The sequence below is a fragment of the Ahaetulla prasina genome, chromosome 1 (assembly GCF_028640845.1).
Source record: "Ahaetulla prasina isolate Xishuangbanna chromosome 1, ASM2864084v1, whole genome shotgun sequence".
NCBI classification, from domain to species: Eukaryota; Metazoa; Chordata; class Lepidosauria; order Squamata; family Colubridae; genus Ahaetulla; species Ahaetulla prasina.
In genome coordinates this window covers 298,221,049-298,245,207 of record NC_080539.1, presented here as the reverse complement: position 1 = coordinate 298,245,207, position 24,159 = coordinate 298,221,049, and the positions used below count along the sequence as shown (strand labels likewise).

The 24,159-nt window shown below is 38.5% G+C and overlaps 1 protein-coding gene across 10 annotated transcripts in view; it reads right to left on the bottom strand.

Moving 5' to 3' along the window:
* The window catches only part of GPHN (gephyrin), a 252,172-nt gene that overhangs the window by 204,548 nt on the left and 23,465 nt on the right, over positions 1-24,159 (bottom strand). For 9 of the 10 annotated variants that reach the window (XM_058161861.1, XM_058161864.1, XM_058161862.1 and 6 more), the window contains exon 2: positions 19,268-19,346. In XM_058161861.1, the coding sequence (XP_058017844.1) occupies positions 19,268-19,346 (79 nt within the window). Of the gene's footprint in view, positions 1-19,267; positions 19,347-23,937; positions 24,048-24,159 lie in introns of those variants that run through there. The other variant, XM_058161866.1, reaches the window with a different exon arrangement.

Sequence of the window (24,159 nt, the reverse complement as noted above, 5' to 3'; positions counted from 1 at the left end):
TTCCTCCTCCCAGTCTTTGTTGTTCTCAGGGACCTCAGTGGCCCAAATGGGCTCCTGTTGGGTGCGATGCACTCTGCTGGTCTTTCGGATGTCAGCAGCAGAATTATCAGACGCTTTGGCAGCTCTGGCTTCTTCGACCACATCCTTCCGAATCAGCAGCTTCTTCTGTAGGGTCAGATCCTTCATCCCCAAGATGATTCTATCTTTCATCATCTTCTCCAGATTGATGAATTTGCACTTGGTTGCAATTTCTTGCAATTTGGCCACAAAATCGCTGATGGTGTCACCCTCTCTTTGCCGCCGGTGATAAAATTTATTTCGGCTCACCATTGGCATTGCTGTTGGGGTATAATGGTCCCTTAGGATATTCTGCAGCATGGACCAGGTCATTGATTCGATGTCTGCCAGTGATGCGAGGATCTGAGCCATCTTGTAAATTTTTGGACCGTAGTAGGTGAGGAAGAGGGCTCTTTTTCTGTTGTCTGGGACGTCTTGGTAGTTGTTGGCCTCTAGGAACATTCAGAATTGTCCCATATAGGTGTGCTATTCCTCCGTCTGTGAGTCGTAGATAGCCGGTGCAGCAGAGGTTTGGTTGGTCATCATTTTCCTTTTGTTTGCCAGACGAGGTTGTTCCTCCTTAGAAGATGGCCATGGATGCCACGAAGTGAAGATCAATACTCTTTGTCTCCTTTTCTGGTCCTCTTCAAAGATCCCACCTTTGTCACCAGTGTTAGATGAGGGCGCAAATAGAAGAGGCGGGACGCAGTGGTCCGTTCAGCACTTTATTTCCAGCCGCGATCAGGAGCAAGAGGCTGGCAGGCTGCCGGAGCTCTCTTTTTAAAGAGCTCTGGCAGTCTTGCCGGCTACTGACAATGGTTTATTTTTCCCGCCACGAGATTAGCCAATCAGCAGCAGGCATGCAATGAGTGCTCCCTACATCTGTACATAACAAAATCAATAAATTAGTAACAGTCTCTGATAGTTTGAATGTTGTCCAGGAATTTGCAAAACCTTTGACCCGAATATTTCAACACACCACCATGTCAGTAAGCATATTCCCCTCTTGAAATAGTGCAAAGTATTGAAAGTTAAGCACATTGACAAAACAATTTCTGATTGCCACCTAATATATGCATATTCTCCATCACAACAAGGTACTGAAGTCACATTAATCCCCAAAGCAGTACTATATTTTTATTAGCTTCAATAAACTTTCTTACTCCACTGACTAAAGAGCAAGATTAAACCTGAGGTTTCCTTCCAACAACACTAAAGGCACTCGGACACCAACTGTCAAGACAGATATAAAAATAAATATGCATGACTTGAAATTGAAAGAGGCTGGTAGAGGCCCAGAGGCTTGTCTCTAAATTTACAAGGCACATTTTATCCATGTACCCTACCCTACGACAACTCTTATTTGTAAGCATAAGCATCTCTTCAATGGAGCAAATTTTAAGCAATGTAGCCTTTTACAATTTGTTCATTGTAAAACAAGCAAATCATTAATTCTCCCTAATGCTTATCAGAAAACATCTTTAAAATTAGCAAAAAGAAAAGAACTTTAAGAGATTTGAAATGGGCTGTTAAATGAAAAACAAAGCTATTAGGCAAAGAACTTGGAAAAGAAAGGATTTTATAAGAGAGAAAAAAACATGTTTTTGTATATTTATATGAGCAAACAAGATATCACCAATGTGACTGTTGGGAAATCGGAGAGTTTCAAACATAGTGCAGGCAACTCTCCCCCCATCCATTCTTTTAAAAAGTTTTGCTGGGGATATTCTCTGATAAAAGAGTGAGCTTTCTCCTGCAAACTTCCCGCAAGCAAAGAGTGGGAAGGGTGCCAAGGAGCATAGCAGCATCAACAATCGTATCAATTCCTTTTGGGTACCCCATTGCTTTGTGGGAAGCTGTCAGGGAATGTTGAAAATAAGGATCATGTGACCGTGGCTGACTGCGGCAGCTTGGTGGCAATGCCAAACAGCAGCAAAAAATAAAAATAAAAAAATTTGTGCTGAAGCAGCAAAATATAAAAATAAAAAAATCCCCAAATTTCATTGCCTTGGGAATAATGGGCCCCGGCATTTCATAAAACAGCTCATTTGAGATATCTTTGTTGACAAAGTTTTATCCTATGATGCAGCATTTTGCTCAATTGATGGTTACAAAGTACCAAACAGACAGATATAGGTGTGTGTGCGCGTGCGCACATGTGCACACATTTCAAAGACTTCTTATTCCTGCAAATATATGTAGCCCTTATATAAATTGCTGTAAATAAAGAAATAATTCCTAAAGCATTAGTGGCATTACCTTCTGAGTTAGGAATATGGTGAACAGAGTTAAATGCTGAGTTTTTTAATTTTCTTTTTCTTAAATATAGAAAAATTAACATTAATGGAAATATCAAATGAAAATATATGCATTTAATAGATATAATATTTACTTTAATATATGCAATATCTCTCCAGAACAGCGTAGTGTAAAAGTGGATGTTTTCTTTTTCATCGCATCTGACATTGATCAGTTTTTAAATAAGGAAACTTAAATTTCTAGAACTTTCATAGCATAGTTAGGTGTTTCTCCTAGCATACAGTAGTATATTTTCAAAATGTAAAACAGGATGTGGCATTTTTAATTTAGCTATTAAGACAGTACTAAAATAAACTTAAAACTATACATATTATCCTGATATTTATTTATTTAAATAAGTTATATAGCTACCCATCTCACTGAGCTGACTCTAGACCCGTGATGGCAAATCTATGGCACACATGCCACAGGTGGCATGGATAGCCATATCAGTAGGCATGCGAGCTCAGTTGATTTTTGGGCCTTCTGGGCCCACCAGAAGTAAGGAAACAGATTGTTTCCTGCCTCCAGAGGGCCTGGGGGGTGTTGGGAAGGCCCGTTTTTTTCTCTCACCTGGCTCCAGAGTCCCTCTATGAGTCTGGGAGGGCGAAAATGGCCTTCCCCACCCCCCAGAGGCCAGAAACAGCCCGTTTCCCAGCTTCTGGTTGGACAGGAAGTAATGTTTTTGCTGTCCCCAGCCTCCAGAGCCTCTCTAGGAGGAGCAAAAAAGTCACTTCCTGTCTAACCGGAAGTTGGGAAACAGGCCATTTTTGGCCTCTGGAGGGCCTCCGAGGAGGCGGGGAAGGCTGTTTTCCTCAGACTCATAGAGAGGCTCTGGGGCCTTGTGAGACAGAAAAATAGGCCTACCGGGCCATTGCATGCCAGGAGCGGGAGGTCGTGCCCACATGTGCGGGGGTAGAGTGCATAAAATTATGGGTGTGGGCACATGTATGTGCCACCCACCCACCCCCTCCTCCTGGCACACGATGGCAAAAGGGTTAGCCATCACTGCTCTAGACAGCATACACAGTTTATAAAACAAAGGACAAAACCTTATTATACTGTAGAAAGCTCCTCCCAATTAAAATATTCTTTATTCTTAGTATTAAAAACAAGACAGGATAGAATATTTCCCATAAAGGAGAAGAGGTGAAAAAATCTTAATAAAGGCAGAAAGCAGCCCCTGTTTTCCTGTCATAGGAAAAGAGCCTCAGGCAGAAGCTTGAAAAGGAATGGAAATTTTGTATCCATTCAGAAAGACTGGGCCAATCTATTCATAAGCAAAGAGACTCCAAATAAGCAACACAATTAGGCAAGCCAAAACTGACAAGATAAACTCAGACTAGGATTGTAGAGCCAGCCATGACCCTTACATGACCCCATAGGGGACTGGCAACAGGCATTAAAATATTAAAGGGCACATTCTTACACAAGAACAAGCATCTAAATCACAAAGCCCCAAAGAATGTATAAAAACTCACCTACTCTCAACCCCATTTTGGTCAGCCACCCCAGAAACTTCTGTCACTGAAGTTTCTGGCAACCAAATAAACAAAGACTTCCTTTCCTGCAGCCTGTCTCCATTTTATCTCCAGTGTCTTTTTCCTGGCTTGGAACCGGACCAGATTTTACTTCCAACAATACCTTATACCATATTTTTGGGACTATAAGATGCACCTGACTATAAGACACACCTAAATTTAGAAGAAGAAAACAACAACAAAAAGTTTTCAGGGCTTTTTTTTTTTTTTTTTGGCCCATTATGAAGCTTTTTTCGGCCCGTTTCCAGGCTTTTTTCAGCCTGTTTTTTTCCAAAAAAAAAAAAAAGCCCTGAAAATGGGCTTAAAAAGCCCCCAAAACGGGCCAAAAAAGCCTCGAAAACAGGCTGAAAAAAGCCTCGAAAATGGGCAAAAAAAAGGCCTAAAAAAGGCCCAAAAACAGGGTGCGCAGGGGCCAAAAAATGGCTGGCAGGTGGGTGGGGCTTGGCAATATTCGGTCTATAAGACACATAGACATTTTTACCCCTTTTGGGAGACAAAAAATGTGTTTTACAGTCCGAAAAATACAATACCTGATGCCACCCCTCACCACCCACCCATTAAAATTACTGAAACAATAACTAAACCACCTGCCAACAAAGCTCATTTGATTTTGGAATCCAAAAGTCTATGAAAACACCCAGTCTTTAATTTCTTAAGAAAGGGCAACAGGGTCAGGCCCATCTAGATTTCAAGGGATGTACTGTTCCACAGGACAGGGACGTAACACCAAATGCTGTAGAATATCAGATGGATGACTTTTAGGAAAATAGGCAGGAATCATTACTGTAGACGGTATAATCCAAGAGTACTAAAACATTTTTTAAGTCTTGGAAACAAATTACTATTCAGAAGAAATAAGCAGGCTCCTCCTTGCTTTACTGGGATGCAAGAAGGAAGAAACGCAAAGCACAATCAGACTTGTAATATACCTTTATTATCTCAATAAAATACTGTTTATCCTAGTCTTCCTGTGGAGATTGTTTCTTGATCTGGTCTACCCTTGAAGGTTGACGTTATGGTTGAGCTGATATTGAAACCAAAAGCTACTACTGCCTGAAGATATGTACATTCTCACTGAGCCTTGGTGGCGTAGTGATTGGAGTGCAGTACTGCAGGCTACTTCTGCTGACTGCCAGCAATTTGGCAGTTCAAATCCCACCAGGCTAAAGGTTGACTCAGTCTTCCATCCTTCCAAGGTTTCCAAATTGTTGGGGCAATATGCTAACTCTGTAAACCACTTAGAGAGGGCTGTAAGGCACTGTGAAATGGTATATAAATACAAGTCTAAGTGTTATTGCTATATTCTCCAAGCATATTTTTTAAATAATTCTTTCACTTTCTCACTTTCCAGTGTTTTCCAATATATTTCAGTATGTATTTAAAACTAGATTGTTGCTTATTGTTAACATTGATTTATTTCAATGTTTTATAATATATAAATATATGGATGAGTGAAAAGATTCATGACCATTTTGTTTTTCCAGCACAAAAAAACAATACATGTAGAAACAAATCTGTTCGGCACATATATCTCATGTTTAACATATTATCTCATGTTAACATATAACTCATGTTTAACTCTGAGGATTGAAGCAAAGAAATCTAGATTAATTTTCTTTCCCTCCCACAAACCTATTCTCAACTGTGACATGCAGAAGAACAAAGAAGCTTGTGTTAAAGCAACAGTAGAGGAGAAAGAATTTGGTTCTTTTCTTTAAAAAGTTCTTGTGTGAATCCAGCAGCTGAGCTCAGAGGTAATAAAGCCTTGATACCCAAACTTCAAATCAGACTCATGTACTGTAGAAGCAGAAGCTCTTGGTTTATACGCAAGCATGCCAGCCTGCGTGACCCAAAGATAAAGTGTTATATGACAGGTTCAGAGACTAAAGTGATTTCTTTGGAATATCTGTGAAGTGGATTTTTCTCTTCCCTTTGCTGAAGGAGGGGATTTATTATATAAAAATAACTACTTAGTTCTAAATAAAATTGAGGACACAGAATTATAGGGATGGGAGGGACCTTGGAGATCTTCTAATCCCTTGCTCAGTGCAGGAATCCTCATACTGTGCCATTATATAGTTGTCCAATATTTTTTTCTGAAAATTTCCATTGATGGAGCAGTTATGACTACAGGACACAGGTTGTTCAACTGCCTAATAGCTCTCACAGTCAGGAAATTCCGCCTTATTTCAAGTTTGGATCTCTCACTAAAAAGCTTCCACTGGTTCTTGTTTTATCTTTTGGTGCTTTGCAATCTCTGCCCTTTGACATTATTTATGTATTGGAAAACTGCTATCATGTCTCCCCTTAGCCTTTCTTCTTTGGGCTAAACATGATAAGTTCCTTTAACCATTTTTTGTAGAATTTAGTCTGTAAACTTCTTGCCATCTTTGTTGGTTTTCCCTGCATTCTTTCCACTTCCTCAGCAATTTTACTGTTTGTGACAATCAGAACTGGGCACAATATTCTAGATGTGGTTTGACCACTGCAGAAGGTACACTAGTAGTATCACTTCCTGTGACCTTGACATTGTATTTCTAATGATGCAGCCCAAAACTGCATTGATTCTTTTGACGGTTTCAGCACATTGCTGACTCATGCTTAATCAAGAGAACACCAGGACACCCAGATCCTTCCCGTAAGTACTACTGCTAAGCCAGGTATCACCTGTCTTGTACCTGTACATTTGATTTTCCTGTCCAAGAACATAACTCTATGTTTTCCCAAACTAAACATTTTATTAGATAGAACCCAATGTTCAAGCTTATCAAGATCCTTTTGAATTTATATCATTTTCAAAATTTATGAGAATCTCTTCTCTTCCACTCATTTAAGAAGATGAAAATTGAAATTCTATTTATTTGGTCAATGACCAGCAAACATTTAAATTTAAAAATTTAAAAGAACTACAACTCCAAAGATAAAATACTAACATAATGGCAAAAATAATATATAAAATGTGACATATACTAATATAATGTGCATTAATTACCTGTTCAAGCAGAAGTCTAAAATATTAGAATCTATGAAGTAAAATATACACCATCTAAACACAAGATAATATGTGTTAAATTTAAAGTGATAAACAAAACAGAAATGATTATTTCTGTAGTTAATTATGCCTTATTTTTATCGCAGGTAACACAATTTATTTATTTATTGTACAGGCAATAAAGGATTTCAAATCGTCATACAGAAATTATCTGGCCTTCCTGGAAATGTACATAGATAAAAAGACCTCTGTACATATCGGTGTATAATATCTCTGATAAATTTACAGTGTAAAATTCAATCTCCTTGTCACCACATGCATAGGTACACTTGGTTAATTAGTCTTTGGAGTATCTAACTTGCAGCAGTGCAGATGGTAAGATGTTATGTCTGGCTTTGAAAAAAAAGTCAGATTATCTTACTGGTTCCCCAGTGTCCTAATTTATCCAATTTCTGTCATATTGGGACAACCTATTAACTTCAGCCTGAAATTCAGTATCCTTTATTCTTTGGATGAACAGTTGTTTCATTATATTCTGAAAAAATTAGAAATCGTACAGAAAGTTCATATAATGCCAATTCCTGCTCTATAGCCCATTTTCAGGGAAAATGGAAACCTAAACCATAGGGATCAGTCTGACTGGCAAAAATTGAATTTGGAGCCAGTAGTTTATCAAAATCCACCAGGCACCTATCTGGATTGCAGACTTTCTTGTCTCAAACATTAACATTTGCTGTTCTATGCAGTGAAGACTGATCTCAAATATTTTGGAGAAATTTTGAAAACAGTGCATCCTCCTTTGCATAAATTCCTACTTGTGCACCATAAAGGATTTGGATTTATGGAGGTGAATACCTGCTTTATCTCTTTCAAATCTTATTCACTATGGTACATATTTTATTATATTGCTGTTTATTGTTTTCTATGGTTCTATGCTAATATCTATGGTTTTAGAAATTTCTATAAACTCTTTCCTGCACTTCTCCCTTTTCTTTTATAGACAGGCTTGAATTGCCCATTTCCACCTTGTTATCAGGGTATGAATAGTCCACTGTCCCAGCTTTGGAAGGCAGAGAAACAAGTTGTTTTTGTCTCAACCTAAGGCATAGTTATCCTTTAGCACAGTGGTTCTCAACCTGTGGGTCGGGACCCCGTTGGGGGTCGAATGACGATTTGCCAGGGGTCGCCTAAGACCATCGGAAATATGGGAAGTATACTTGCGAGTTGAAGAATCGCGCTCCAATGATTGACTCCACAAGCCAGCTGCAGGCTCTTCAAATCGCTAGCCGAATTCGGCTTCAGGTGCGATGAATTAAAAAAGAGAGAAATCTTTGCTCTGATGTCTCCCTCTCAAGCTAGCTGCAATCACTCTAATCTGGCTTCAGGCGCAATAAATTTAATAGGGGAGGAGTCTCCGCTTTAACGCCTCCATCCTCCAGGCAATCGCAAGCAGTTCAGATCGCTAGCCAATACGGCTTCAGATGGGATAAATTCAAAACGAAAATAATTTTACGGTTGGGGTCGCCACATCGTGGGGAATTGTATTAAAGGGGTCGCCACATCGTGGGGGATTGTATTAAAGGGGTCGCAGCACTATAAAGGTTGAGAACCACTGCTTTAGCATATCCACCGTTTAGCTGCCTTGTTTGTTGAGATATGTTTTTCAGACTTTTCAGCCAGATGTCTAACCTGGGTTGTTTGCTGCTGGGACTGCAAGTTGTTGGCAGTGCTGCAAACTTTGGCATGGTTGCTAGCTCTGCCTCTCTGCTCACATTTCATGGCTGCTTGAATTTATAAATCAACTTCTGCTTCCTGTGTGGATCCAGCTGCCCATTGTACACTCACTAACTCACTCATTCACTAAGCCAGCTTTGTCCTGAATATCTTTTTGGTTTGCTCAGGTTTCCACTTTGGTGTAAAGGTTAAGGTATCAGGCTAGAAACCAGAAAAATGGTGAGTTTGAGTGTGCCTTGGGCATGAAGTAAGCTGCTGACCTTGGGGCAGTCACTTTTCTTACCTCTAGGAAGAAAGAACTGCCAAGTCACTTCTGAAAAGTGTTGCCAAGAAAAGTTGATGGGACAGTTGCAGGGAATGTATGTAATATGCTATTATACATACAAGTTTTTATAACTGAACTACGTATGAAATATGTAAATATTTTAATATGTCACTATTACATATATTTGCAACTTACTCACATACTTATACTGTAGGGCACAGATTTGTACTTAATCTGGGAACAGCCACACAAAACCTTTTGCAGGATCCAATCTGGGTCGGTCACCAGTACCAGAGCTTTTGTCTTCTGAGCTTTCGGACTCGTGCTGGAGCCCATCTTCAGGGAACTTCTCTTGAAAGCTCGAAAGACAAAACCTCTGGTCCCGGTGACCAAGCCAGACTGGATCATGCAATATTATCCTTGGACATGTATATTTGTCTGCATCCATGACAAAAACATTTATTTATTTATTTGCATATATGAGATCTGAGAAATTAGAGCTAATTATGTACAGATATGATAAGTGGGAGTAGGAAGTGAGGAAACGGTTTGCAATTTGGTAGTAAGTTGAGAAGAAGCTCAGGGTAGTGGAGGGAAATACACACACACACACAAATGTATATAACTGTGTTTCCTCAAAAATAAGACCTGGTCTTATTTTCTTTTGGGCCCCAAAATAAGCACCAAGTCTTATTTTGGGGGAATATCTTACCCACTTACCTTAGGACTACTGCAACCAGGCCTCCCATGCCCTGACACCTGTCATGTCACTGCCCGAGTTCTTCTGTGGCTGCTCAAAGCCAGACACCATGTGGCACATCACGCTGGTGCTGCTGCTTGTGGCAGGAGGCTGTGTGGCAGGGTGCGCCATTGTGTGAGTGGTGGCACCAGTGCGATGCACCACATGGCGTTTGGCCATGAGTGGCTGAAAACAGCCGCAGAAGTCAGCCAGCAACGTGACAGGTGTTGGGCATGGAAGGCTTGGCTGTGGTGGTTCTAAGGAAGTGGGTGCGGGGCACGTGGGGCAGCTCCACCCCCACCCTAGCTTGATTTTTACACATGTGCCTCACCCCACCTCGTACAACCAAACGGTGGGCGCGACTTAACTAGGACTTATTTTTGGGTAGGGCTTATATTAGGCACAGGCATGAAAATCGGGCTAGGGCTTGTTTTCAGAGTACGTTGTATTTTCCGGAAAACACTGTGTGTGTGTGTGTGTGTACACACACACACACACACACAAATATTGAAAATAAAGCATCACATTCATAATATCTCTTTTTTATATTTCAGTTATATTTAGTTCCTGATTGTCATGTTTATTTATTAGTAACGTATTGTGTGGTTTTCAAAGTCAAAAGGTAGCCCACAGTGATCCTGATATGTGGTTAATGGCCCCCATTTCTATTTCTTTTGACAATACTGCTCTACACCACTTCTACCATCAGAATCAATTTCCCTTCCTACATGTAAAAAGAATCCGGAGAAATATTTGCTAGCAACAGTTAGAGATTCACTCCACCCTCCTCTTGATGTTAGCATTTCCAAAGTCAAAGGGCAAGTTGGCCTGTGGTGAATCAGAACTGGAAAGTTATCCCTCTCATCTTGTTGAAAGACAAGTGTCACATGGCCTCTAACATGGCAAGAAGAAAGCAATCTCTTTTCTGCCGGGTTGGACTCTTGGTGCCAGTTGCCATACCCTTTGTTCTGAGACTCATTGCTTAGAGTGGCAGGCAGAAGCAGATAATGGAGGCAGATCACAGGGGAAGTTGTAGTAAATCACCCTAATGTGTAAGGGATGTAATAAGGACATCTGTGGCTTTCTCCTGTAACATCTCTGATTCAGAATTGCCTTTCCAATGTCTCCTCCTATGATGGAATTCCAGAAGATTCTTCACTGACATAGGCAATTACAGATGAAAGACCACGGAATATTAATTTGCTGTGTACCTATGTAGAGATCAATAAACTCTGAGTTGAGCTTTATAAATAAGTGAGCAGAAGATAAAAACTTAATAGAAAGCTACACTGAATCTACTCTTCTTGGCCAAATCTAACTGTTCCATTAAGAGGATCTAAACAGCCTGTCTCTCTTATAAAAAAATCCAAGACACAAGGAACAGTGGATGCTGAAATTCTGAGCAGCAAGATGCTGGGATGTTACCCACAGACTGCCTATAAAAGAGACATGCCTGTGGAGGAATATGTTAACTGCAGCAAGATTATTGTATTTGTCTTATTGCTTAGTTTCAGGATTATACTATAGTGGCATGGAAATGGAAGGTCATATTCAGTTTTAGTGATATGCATCTGGTAGTCTGTTTTGTAAGCCAGGAATATATCTGGTATAAAAACTGAATAAGGATAAAAATTTATCCCATCTGATCTGATGTGAGGATTGCTGCTTTCTGTAAGCACTCTAAATACTTGTGAGGTGTGTGTACCAGACTGGGTGGACTGCTTCCTCCAAAAAAATTGTCACTGCTGGAAAGCTGCTTTTATAGCAAACAACCTCTTATTGAAAGTATAATTTCTTTCAGCTGGAAGCAACCATCTGAAATAAAATGTATAAGGCATAAGGCAGGAGATAATTCCTCTCTCTTTTGATGCTTGGAGAAGAATGCTCTTAAGGTGAAAGCCAAGGCATCCATTTGCCCACAATGGCATAAGAGAGATTCAGATAACTGGGTGCTGACTGGGAAAAGAAAAGCATTTTCAAGCTTTGAAATGTTTCTTAGCTATAGGTAGACTATCTGAATTTGACCTACCAAATTAGGGAAGAATTCTCCATAGAAATTGATGAAGTCCAGAAAATGCTGGTTATCTTCCATATTTCTAGGTGCCTGCCCTGAGAGTATGAATTGTACTTTTGCAGGATGCATTTGTATTCCTACTGAAAAGTCTTGTACCCTAATAGTCCAACTGGGGAATATCAAACACATATCTGACCACTAATCAAAGTGACTGTATATGAAAAGTAGTTCCAAAACATTTCTGCTGTTAGTCTCATGCAAAATGGGTCTTCTGAGAAAAAATAGTGTATCACCCAAGTACAGCACTACCTATTTTTTTCGAAATATTAGAAAATATTTATGAATCTAGTGAAGACCTTGACATAATTAGTCAAAACAACAACACAATACTGTTTATTTAAATTTGCCGTTCCTGAAATCAGTGGCTGTTAAATACTTGTGGCCTTCTTTCATTTTGAGCAAATTGAGAGTGCTCAAGTCCAACCCAGTGAAAATGCTTGCCTTTCAAAGATAAACCAGTACTTTCAATAAGAAATGATGTGTAATGAACCATAATTATTACAGCATACAGTTTATACAGTAGTTATTCATAGTCCTCAAAGAATGGTCTTTTGGGGGGGGTGAAAAACATCGGTGCAGACATGAGGATTGAGAAAGGTACATAAAATCTTCTTTCAGACTATTGTCCAGAAACTCCTCCAACATGGCTAACTCTCAAGGAGACATAGACTACAGGCAGTCCTTGACTAATGACCACAACGGAGCCTAAAATTTATGTTGATAAGCAAAACATTTCTTAAGTGAGTTTTGCGCCATTTTACAACCTTTCTTGTCATAGTTATTAAATGAATCATTGTAGTTGTTAAGTTAGTAACGCTGTTGTTAAGTGAATCTGGCTTCCCCATCAACTTTGCTTGTGAGAAGGTCACAAAAGATGATCATATGACCCTGGGACATAAATATGAACCAGTTGCCAAGCATTTGAATTTTGATCATGTGACCATGGGGATGCTGTGTGAAAAGTGGTCATAAGTAACTTTTTTTGGTGATGTTGTAACTTTGCATGATCACTAAATGAAGGGCTGTAGCTTGAAGACTGCCTGTATTGTCTCTTATCTGGAATCCAAGCTACTAGCTTCAAGTTTGATGGTCGAATCACATATCCAATGAGAAGGTAATGTAGTTGCTTTCAACTTCCTCTAAAACATCAGCAAAGCCTGCAAACTTTGCTTCCAGGAAAGGGGATTCAGAGAGCTGTCCCAGTTAAGAAGAATAGGAATAGAAAGCCAGACAGAAACAAATGATGATGTTACACTTTTAAGATGGGACAGAAATAATTTCTTGTTCTTAGTGGACATCTAGGTTATGAATTGTAGCTGATCAATAATGTAAGTATAAAAGAGTGGAGAATTGTATTTCTGTTTCTCAAGTTTTTCAGATAATAACAAAGATAATAAAATACCTTTGCTTGTTGTTGCACATTTGAGTGGGCTCCTCTGCCAAACTTTTGGGAGAGGACTTTTTAAAGTTTCCTGAAGATGAGATTTTGGAGCAATTTGGCAACTTGCTTGCTATGCGACCTACAGTTTCATAGCTGTGGCACTTTATAAGTGACTCAGAGTTCTATACTTCAGCAGGTAAGTCTGGGCTAGCTGTCATGGGACTCCGCAGTAGAAGAAGACTGAGGTCTTCCTTTTTCAAAATATGGGTGGCAGATGATTAGATAGGCCAAAAGGATGATTAGGCAGCCAAAAGGAGGGAAATGGACTCCCTCTTCTTACAACTGAAGCATCAGGGTTACTATTCTGACAGGAAATTTCTTTGGCTGGTTTATAGCAATAGCACTTAGATTTATATACAGCTTTACAGTGCTTTACAGCCCTCTGTTCTGACCTAGGCTCCCTTAACAAGCAGGAGGCAGGACTTTGTCCTGGCAAAATCTCTTTTATTTACACAACTGTGACTTACATTCATTCACAGTCAGCAAGGTTGTCCAAACAGTTTTGCAAAGGAATATTTCTCAACACACCTTATCTCATTTGGCAAGCTGCCACGTAACTTGTTTCCAACTGCAGTACAAGACGAAACCCAGCACAGAGTCTCTCAGAGTTAAGGAATGAACGAATTGCTTCCTGCAAAAGCCCACTCCCTGTTCGCTTCTCTTTTATTTCCTATGGGAGGGGCCAATCACCTCCAAGGTGTGGCTTTACTCCTGAGTCAACCCTGCTTTCTGAGTTGTTCTTGTCTTCTGGCAGCTCTGCGCATGCGCACACTGGGAATGGGCTCCAGCTGTTCCTCTGCCTTGCTGCTGTCTAACTCCCTCTCTGCCTCTGACGCAGAACCCTCGTCCGAGCTTTCCCCAGCCCCCAGGACTGGCCCAAGTTCCTTCCCATCCTCCTCACTGTCCGACTCTGCTGCCAGCTCTGCTGGCCGCTGGCAGGCCACAACACCCTCTTTAAGCGGTTTACAGAGTCAGCATAAACTCATAAACTTTGTGTCCTCATTTTACCTACCTTGGGAGGATGGGAAGGCAGAGTCAACCTTGAACCTTATAACCATTAAATTCAAATCAGAGAAGAATGCTTGTTCTACTGCCTGGGAGAATAAAGGTTTGTAATTTGAAAGTAATGTGGAACACTCTGTTTTGAGATAGATGATGGTCAGGGGATAGACTCAATCCAGTTTTAAGTAACCAGTACTAACAGGTGGTCAGATCCGGCAATGGTTATCCCACAGTATGTCTTCTGCCTACCAATCAGCATCCCAAGCAAAAAAGTTTTCTCTAGCACAAGTAATGTAGTCACATGCACTCAAGTCACACCTGAGTGCTAACTTGATGGAACAATTTATTTTCTTTAACATTGAGTTTCCCCTTGCTGGACTTTCCTAAGCTTTTCTGGAAGAAGACTGACAAGTAGTTTATTGCTTCTTTAGATTACAGGTAGCAATCTGTCCATGTCCAAATTTTAAAAGTAAGATCAATATTAATTACAGCCTAATAGCCAGAAGATACAATTTACATTAAATATGTATATTACATACTGGTATATACACAGAGACAAACATATTTAAAATCTATAGATATAGTAAAAAATAAATAAAAGCTAAGTATGAAATACAATAAAATAGCATAAAAAAAAAAGATAATAGCAGCAATCAACAAAAGTAACACAGTTGTTCAATCACAAGTAAACAAAGAGATGCATAAGATTGAGTAACCTATCAGAATCCTTGCCACACAAAAGAAGCAACAGATAAGCTTTGAACTCTCTACCAGGGTATTTCTTTAAAATCAGATGGATATACAGTATGTCCTATAAAGAGAGCAGCGGAGAAACATGTATGGTGATATAAAAGTTTATAACATCTCAACAGGATGTCAAGGCTAGTGTGTCCAACCTAACCAGTGGTGAAATCTGAACCCGTTTACTACCAGTTCTCTGGCTGCACATGTGCGCTGCATATGCGCATGCGCAGTACACACCATGCACCACATGTGAAATGCACGTGCATGCAGTGCATGCCAAAAGGAGGCATGGGATAAGTAGCACAGCCGTGTGTGTGTGTGTGATCAAGAATATTCTAGATTTGCTTCTGATTCCATAATGACAAAACTCAAAGCAGAAATTAGATATTGGAAATCAGCTGGAATGGAATGGAGCAACAAAAATTACAGAGTGGTTTATTTCATTCATAAAGAACACCATACTTTCAGTTCTATGCATACCTTTATCCAGCAGAACTTAGTAATACATTCAAAACAGGCTTTCTCATCCTGAACCAAGATAAAAATGAAGTGTGTTTTATTATTTATTGACATTTAATATAACCTTCAAACCTTAGGATCTGGCACTATAAGTTATTTGAAAGAGTAGCAAGCAATCACTGTAATAGTTCAATGCTTTTTTTCTATTAAAATGACCAGTCTTAGTTCTCCTACCATATTTACTTCTGACTGTCACTTTAAAACTTAGGCCATGCTTTCTTCTTCCAGTCCAAAGCTCAGACCATGTGGATAATTATTACTCTACAGAAATACACTCTTTTTCAGAACACTGCACTCACTTCCATCGACTAAATATGTAGGCATCGATAGTAATAACATCATTACTACTACTACTACTACTACTACTACTATTACCATACCTGGCCCTCTATCCAAATATTGGCTGGCCTCAGACCAGGGGTGAAATCTAAAAATTTTCCCTACCAGTTCTGTGGGTGTGGCTTAAAATTTGTGGGTGTGGCTTGGTGGTCAGATGACTCGGTAGGTGTGGCCAATAACAATAAATAATAAAAATAATAAACAAAGTATACAAAACAAAAAGAGGTACCAAAAACCAACTTTCACACTTTACACACACACAACATAACTGACTCACACACAATGTAAAAGCAGCTGCACTTCACCCAAAATGGCCCCTGCAACAAGCAGAAACCTCACACAGCCACAAAAAGCTCAAAAACCAACTTTCACACTTTACATACACACAACACAACTGACTGACACACACACACAAAATGCCACATACAGCTTTGTGAGATTCTGTGTGTTTGTGTAGTTAGAGTGAAACACTACAGAAACACACCAAATCTCAGAAAGCTACGCAAATATTTTATTTTATTTTATTATTTTATTTTAGTTTAGTTTTAGATAAAAGCAGCTAAATTTAAAACTTCCTTAATTTTAAATTGCTATGTCTAAAAAAAAAACCTCCTTAAAAAACCCCAATTAACTAGTTTTTTAAAGCTCCCCCCCTTACTTACCAAATTGCAGGCATAAAACAGGCAGAATGAATTGCTCACCAATGAGATGGATTGCAGGCAGGCAGATTGAGTTGCTAGCTGATGCAATTGATTGCAGCAGCAGAAGCAAGGCAGGAATAGCGAGTGAGCCCAAAAGAAGCAGCAAGCTGCCAAGTAGGCAAGTGGGGACCGGGTGATTGGATGAACATGGGCGGAGGGGAGAGGGATTTTTGCTACCGGTTCTCTGAACTACCCGCCCCCATTCCACCAGATTGCCCGATCTGGTCCAAACTGGGAGCATTTCACCCTTGCCTCAGACAATATCTATCACCTGGAAACAGCCATATTGGAAAACACATTAAAACAGATATGCCAGCAGTCTTATTCTAAGCAACTCCTTCAAAGGGATGATTCTCTTTTAGGGCATTGCTCTTACCCGTCACTTAATCCAAGACTTTTCTTGAGAAAGTCAATGTCTACATGCTAATATTTTTTAGGCCATCAACTAGAATGCAGCTGCCAATAAACAATAGGATCTAGGGGCTAGGATAGATAAAGGAGCAGGAAATTAATGTTACATTTATAAATGTTGCTCAATACGTCTCCCACCGCTTCTCCCTTCCCATATCTGGATTATTTATCAAACCAGCCTCTTCCTCCTGGTCAAATCCTAGATAAATCCTCCAGCCAGAGCTTAAGAATTACAAGGGAATATTAAAAAGATAACTGGAGAGACACTCTAGTTGAAGCAACATATCATAGAATTTCTCGGAGAAAATCTCAATCAGGAAATCCCAATTTTTCTTCTTGCTAACTTGGCGCTCATATGTCGATTGATAAAAATACTAAGATATCTATGTCCTGACACAGATGCTATGTACACGTCTACATTTTCTCAATCTTAATAGACTGTTTGACCTGGATTGCCTTTCATTAAAGAACATAATTTTCCCCATTCTTTCCCTCACCCCTTTTCCTTTTCTTTCTCCATCTGTTCAGAAGAAAAATTAACGACAAAGGACACTAAAATGTTCTGTAATATTTTTACATCCTTCTATACCAATTTTGTGGTCACAAAAGCACAACTGAGAATTATTAACCAATGAATGGGAAAGAAATAATGCACCCTTTAAAATGTAAACAAAGCAAACTCCTTAGAAATACTGTGAGTATGATCTCTCAGGAAACTGTAATTGCAGCTGTGATAAACCATCAGGTTAGTAATCATGGAACTTTGTCTTTTGTGTTAATGGTCCAAAATATACTAGTTAGCCTTTCATTAACAGACAACAAAACACTCACAGTTCCAATAAGCCAACTATGTTGGGTTCCTATTTGTTTCTGATACACTTTCAAAATAATTATGTTCTTTGACAAAGATACTTGGAATAGGATATTCTACTATCTGAGCCTCATTAAATTATATTAAAGTATTCTTAGTTAGGATCAGAAAAAAGGCTGGTGAATTCTCTGTATAAACATTAGTTCTTTGCTTTCCTGCTTTGTTGAATACCTTGTTGAAGAACCCCCACTTCTCTGTAGCTACTAGCTGTTTTCAAATATACTTTCAGCAAAGATCTTTCAGATTGAAAGACATGTTCCTTTTCACTTCTACTCCCTACAGCCATGAATTGCCATCTTCCATCAGCCAAAAACCAATTATCAGTGATATGTTCTGACCTTATATAATATTTTTACTATAAACAAGGTCTTTATATTATAGGAAGAGAAACAGAGTAACAGATCATGGCTGTTCAATTCCCAGTACATTTTAGCAAAGACAGATTTCTGACCAACCTGGTTACATTATAGCCTAACTCAGGATTAATTAAGAATATACATATTACAAAAGAAATGTAAATAAGGCAATGCTTCTGTACAACATCCAAGAAAGAAAAGAATGATGATGAGAAATACATGATCCAAGAAAATGTATTACTTTAATCTCTGAAAATAACTTCTAGTGGAAAGTACATTTTTACAGATTTTACAAATTATGTAAGGAATCTCATAATAAATTAGATTAAAAATGTTTGCCAAGATTTCACTGAAAACCGTGTCTGAATAGCCAGGTGGTATGCATTCTACTAACTGCTCTTCTTGGCACCTCCCACTCAAGTTCTTTCTGTGATCTATTTACTGCTTACTATCATATAGTAATAACCAAGCTTTGTCTCCTAGAATCTTAGCATTGCAAATAATTTTTGATGATTTAGACTCAAATATCTGCTAAAGTGTTCCATACTGTTTCAGCTCTATGATGCCTCGTAAAATTTCAATTCATTATTATTGAACATGAAACATACTGGTTCAGATATCAACCTTAGCTCCCAATTTCATAACTGCGTGAAGCTAAAGCCAGAATGAAAGATTGCCTTACTTAAAGTTTATTCTGGAAATGTCTGGTGGTGCTTTTTATTCTGAAAGTTCCACTGCAATTTGAACAGGAGATGATGAGTTATTTTTACATGTATGCATGTATCCATGTATGTATGTTCTTTTGTATAAATATGAATCATGCAAATATTTTTAAAAAGTTGCTTTAAGAAATGTGTTATCGTCAGTAAATTGCCTCATTAAAACATTAAAAGTAGCCACATATTTCAGAAGGCTCACTCAGCTGTCTGTATAACTATGTGCATACAATACTATTTCAGGTGTTAAGCTGTTCCATTGAAAGTGCTGTCTATGCATACAAAAGCACCCACAATTAAGGAACTTCATCAAAGCAGTAGCACAAGTTTTTCATAAGAAGTTACAGTTAAAGCACTTTGAGAAGAGTGTTTCACTTTTGGAAAGTGTTTTGAGTGTTCCACATAGGCTTAATATATGTGTTCATCAATTAGAAATCTGTTATTCACCCTTGAAAATAAATACTCACAAGGAAGGATCCTGGATGAGGTCTTTAAGGTTTATCCCACTGCGGTCTTCTGCAAGGTTCCTGAAGCAACTGTCACTCACTAAGAAAAAAATAATAAAGAGCAATATAAGAAATCAAAAGAAATAAGTTTCATGGCAAAATGTTAGCGAAGTGCCCAGGGTTCAAATACTGCAATATACTTTTATTTTAAGGTTTCAATAAATTTGCAGATAAGATAATATATATAAAAATAAGATAAGATTTAAAAAAAACCAATGTCATGTCAAAAAATTGAGTAGTAAGTAAAATAATTAGTTATCAATAGTTAAATGCTCCAAGTTTAACCCTTCAACCCAACCCCAAGAAAGCCTACCCCATATTGTTTAATTCTGAACCCAGTCACACAGCTTCCTCAGCCATTAATTAGAAAATTATAAGTACGACAGTGATGTATCTGTTTTCTTTTTATAAAGCAACCTGAAAAACAGACTTTAATGGTAAGATATATTCTGGGAAAATGTTCTAAAACAGTACTTAGTGGAACTGACATTTATGCATTGTATTAATTTGCCCTTGTATTAATTTGTCATTGAATTATTAATAAGCCAATGACACTTAATTATTTTCAAATAAGTGAAACAAATTACAAAGTTATACAGTCTGAATTTAACTCTTTGCAAAAACTAAATGCTAATCCATTGCAGTATGCTAATTGATTATGCTGCTTTGTTAAACTTTATTGGATGCTCCATCTGAAAAGATACCCATAGTTTCCAGGCATAATAACTAAGAGACTATTTAGAGTCTGCAGAAGACAAAAAAGGTGAGCAAATGTATTAACTCCAAGAAAGATAAGATTACATTTCAAAATATTCTAAATTAATTCCTGAAAATCAAGTAAATTGTGTGGTGGCTAACATAATTGAAAATTTATTAGTAATTCTAGCCAATTGCAGAAGTCTATCACAGCTAAAAAGGAGGCGCTCTATTCAGAGTTTACATAAACTGAAATAAGTATTTTATTCAGATTCCATTACAAAAAGATGCTGCCAACATTCGTAGAAATCATTATTTAGGCTTAGTTTCTACATTCCAAATTACACATGAAAGCAACTAATATAAAACTGAACCAGGGATGAAAAATTTTTCCCTACCGGTTGGTGGGCATGGCTTGGTAGTCAGATGACTGGGTGGGTGTGGCCAATAACAATAAATAATAAAAATAATAAACGAAGTATACAAAACAATAAGAGGTACCAAAAACCAACTTTCACACTTTACATACACACAACACAACACAACTGACTCACATACAATGTAAAAGCTGCTGCACTTCACCCAAAATGGCCCCTGCAACAAGCAGGAACCTCACACAGCCACAAAAAGCTCCAAAACCAACTTTCACACTTTACATATACACAACACAACACAACTGACTCTCTCTCTCACACACACACACAAAAAATGCCACATACAGCTTTGAGAGATTTTGTGTTTGTGTAGTTAGAGTGAAAACTGCACATATATTTTATTTTATTATTTGATTTTATTTATATTTTTTAGATCAGGGGTCACCAACCTTAGTAACTTTAAGGTTTGTGGACCAACTCCCAGAGTTCCTCAGACAGCAAAGACAGATTGAGTTGCTCACCGATAAATGGATTACAGGCAGGCAGATTCAATTGCTAGTTGATGCAACTAATTGCAGCAGCTGAAGCAAAGCAAGGTTTAGCGAGCCCGAAAGAAGCAGCAATTAGGCAAGTGGGGATGGATGATTGAGTGGGCATGGGCGGGGACTATTGTAAGAGGTTGCAAAAAATGATTTTAAAAGCCTGTGATGATCAGGCAACTCGGTTGGGATCACCAGAGGAAAAAAAGATTTTAAAAGGCTCCTCTGACGAATCAGCTGAAGTTGCCTGATTGCCAGAACCTCTTAAAAGGATTGTTTTAACAACCTCTTCGGTGGAAGAGCTTGTAGAAAACATGTTTTTTAAAGGTTCTGTTGATCAGGCAACTCAGTTGAGATGCCAGAGGAGTCTTTTAAAAGCTTTTTTTTTACAACCTCTTCGGCTGAAGAGGTTGTTAAAAAAAAGAGTTTAAAGGATTCTGATGATCTCAGCTGAGCTGCACGATCATCAAAGGCCTTTTTTTTATTTTTAAAAACATTTTTCGGCTGAAGAAAAAATGCTTTTAAAAGTTAAAAAAAAAACCTCTGATGATGGCGCGGCTCAGTTGGGGCAGGGGGTGGGGCTAGGGATTTTTGCTACCGGTTCTTCGAACCACCCACCGCCATCTCTACCGGATTGAGCAACCCAGTCCGAACTGGGAGCATATCACCCCTGAACTGAACACTGTGTATTAAAATGAAACATAAGATATACATCAGAGAGAAATTCACACTAAAATCTTCAAGCAGCAGAAAGCATCCAGATATTTTTATCCATTATATAGTTTTTACATTTACAGGATATTTTTCAACTTATGGCAATTGAATCCAAAATTTATGTTGCTAAGCAAGACAGTTGTTAAGTGAGTTTTATCCCATTTTACAACCTTTCTTTCCACAGAATTGCTGTTGTTAAGTGAATCACTGCAATTGTTAAGTTAGTAACATGGTTGTTAAGTGAATCTGGCTTCTGACTTTGCTTGTCAGAAAGTCACAAAAGATGATCACATGACTCCAGGATATGCAACATAACAATTATGGCGGGGGGGGGGAGGCAGAGAGCAGGAGCAAAGTCAATCCAAAGAGAGAGAAAGGGAGCAATGCTGACATACACAGAGAGAGCAAGAGCGTAGTTAATCCAGAAAGAGAAAAAGGGGGCAACACTGATCCAGAGAGAGAGAGAGAGAAGCTAACCCAGAGAGAGTCATGCAAGAGACTGAGCCAGTGACCAGAGGGGCCGCCAGATACACCAGAAGGCTGAACTGAGCCAGATGAGTAGAGGTGATTGGGTGAATGATTGGAACAAGAGATCCTGAGACTCTAAATCAGTGACTGTGAGCTGAAAGACCCCAAGCTATTGGGGACAGGAACTTTTGCGGCCCCTTTGGGGTGGTGCTACACCTTGGTACTTGACTGCATTCAAACCCCTCTTACTTCAAATCCATCTGGACCTTTAGACTGTTTGGAACTTTCCAGAAACTAATTGCTCTTTTGCTGTTCATTTTTTTAAAAAAAATGTCATTAAACTTGTATTTAAAATGTATTTTGCTAAGGACTCATAAGAATATTAAACTGTTGATCCAAAGGTTCCTAATAGCTAAAAAGTAGTTAGTTCCCCAAACAATGACCTTATGGAGCAGTATCAATCAAAGAGTTTATAAGTAAAAAGTGAACACTTCAATCCAAAACTATAAATTCACATCATTATTTTTCATGTTAAGAGAATAACTATTTATGCTATATTTATCATCATTCCAAATTTTTGGTACATACTTCCAAATTAATTTCATATTTTAAATCATATTATTTCATAAACTATATACATAAAACATTCATGGAAATTAAATTAAAATGGAACAATAGTTGGAGAAGCTTATATCACATGTGTTAGTATGTCAGCATTTTATACTTCCAACATAATGAAGTTGAAAGCCAGCTCCTGGGATAGCTAGTTCACATGAAATAAAATCTGTTGAATTGTCCTTATCTTAAGAAATATACATTTATTACTCAAAGGAAACATATTTGATATTTTTAAGACCCCCATACCATTTATTTTCATTTACCTGAAACATACATTTTAAAGAATTAAAAAAAGATTACAAACACTAAATACCACACGAAATAAAAAGATAACATTAAGAAAAATACAAAGGAAAGCATTTGTAGGGGAATAGGGTGGCACAGAGGCTTAATGATGCTGGAATTGCTGGCCAGAAATGATATGCATTCTGACAGTTCGAGCGCAGCTCCATGAGACCGAATTAACTCCCACTGCCTGGTCCCTAACTCCTGCCCATCTAGCAGTTTGGAAGTATGCAATATTGTGAGTAGATAAATGGGTACCACTTCAGTGGGTAAAACCTTGCTGCATTTGTGTGTGTAGAAAGCTGACACCAGTGCTGGACAGGAGGCAACACAACATGAGGCGAGGTGAGACTGGTGGAGGACCCCGAAGAGCCAGCAACCCGAGTGCTGCTAGTTAATTGGTGTAAAGCTAGCCCCACCCTCCCAGTGCACCAAGGATAGATGTGCAAGTGCCTAACAGAATGAACTAGCAATCTAGGCTGCCAGGACTGCATTGTGTCTAGTGTGTATAGATTTATGTATGCCATATAGCATACACTGTATGCCATATGCTAAATAAATAAGTATATGTGATCTTCTACAGGCAAAAAACGCTTTTCCTAATTCTGGGAAAATTTGACAGAACTTTGACAAGAGTTGCTGTTCTGTAACTGTAACAAAGGGGCTTGTATAAAAGACATATAATTAGCATTTAGCTCTTTTATTGTAAGAGGTGCTGAAAGTCTTAAACTGTTATTAATAGCCACTTGCAAAATCAGGCTCTAGATGCCATAATACCACTAAATTAGATTCTGTGAGCTATCTAAAGATAAAATAACTCATTTCTAAAAATATCTTTGTTGGTGGAAATATAATGAAGTCTCTAGCACAAGACAAAATGAAAGCATTCAACTCTAGGACTAAACTGTATTCTAATCATGCAACATATATGTCATACCCAGTTTGGAGTAGTGGTTAAGGTGTTGGCCTAGAAACCAGGAGAATGTGAGTTCCAGTCCACCTTAGGCACAAAAGCTAGCTGGGCGACTTTCGGCCATTATTCTTTCTCAGCCCATCCCACGTAACAGAGTTGTTGTTGTGGGAGAAATAGGAGGAAGAAGAAGTATTAGGTATATTTGCATCTTTAAATACGTATAAAGTAATAAAGGAAGGATAAAAA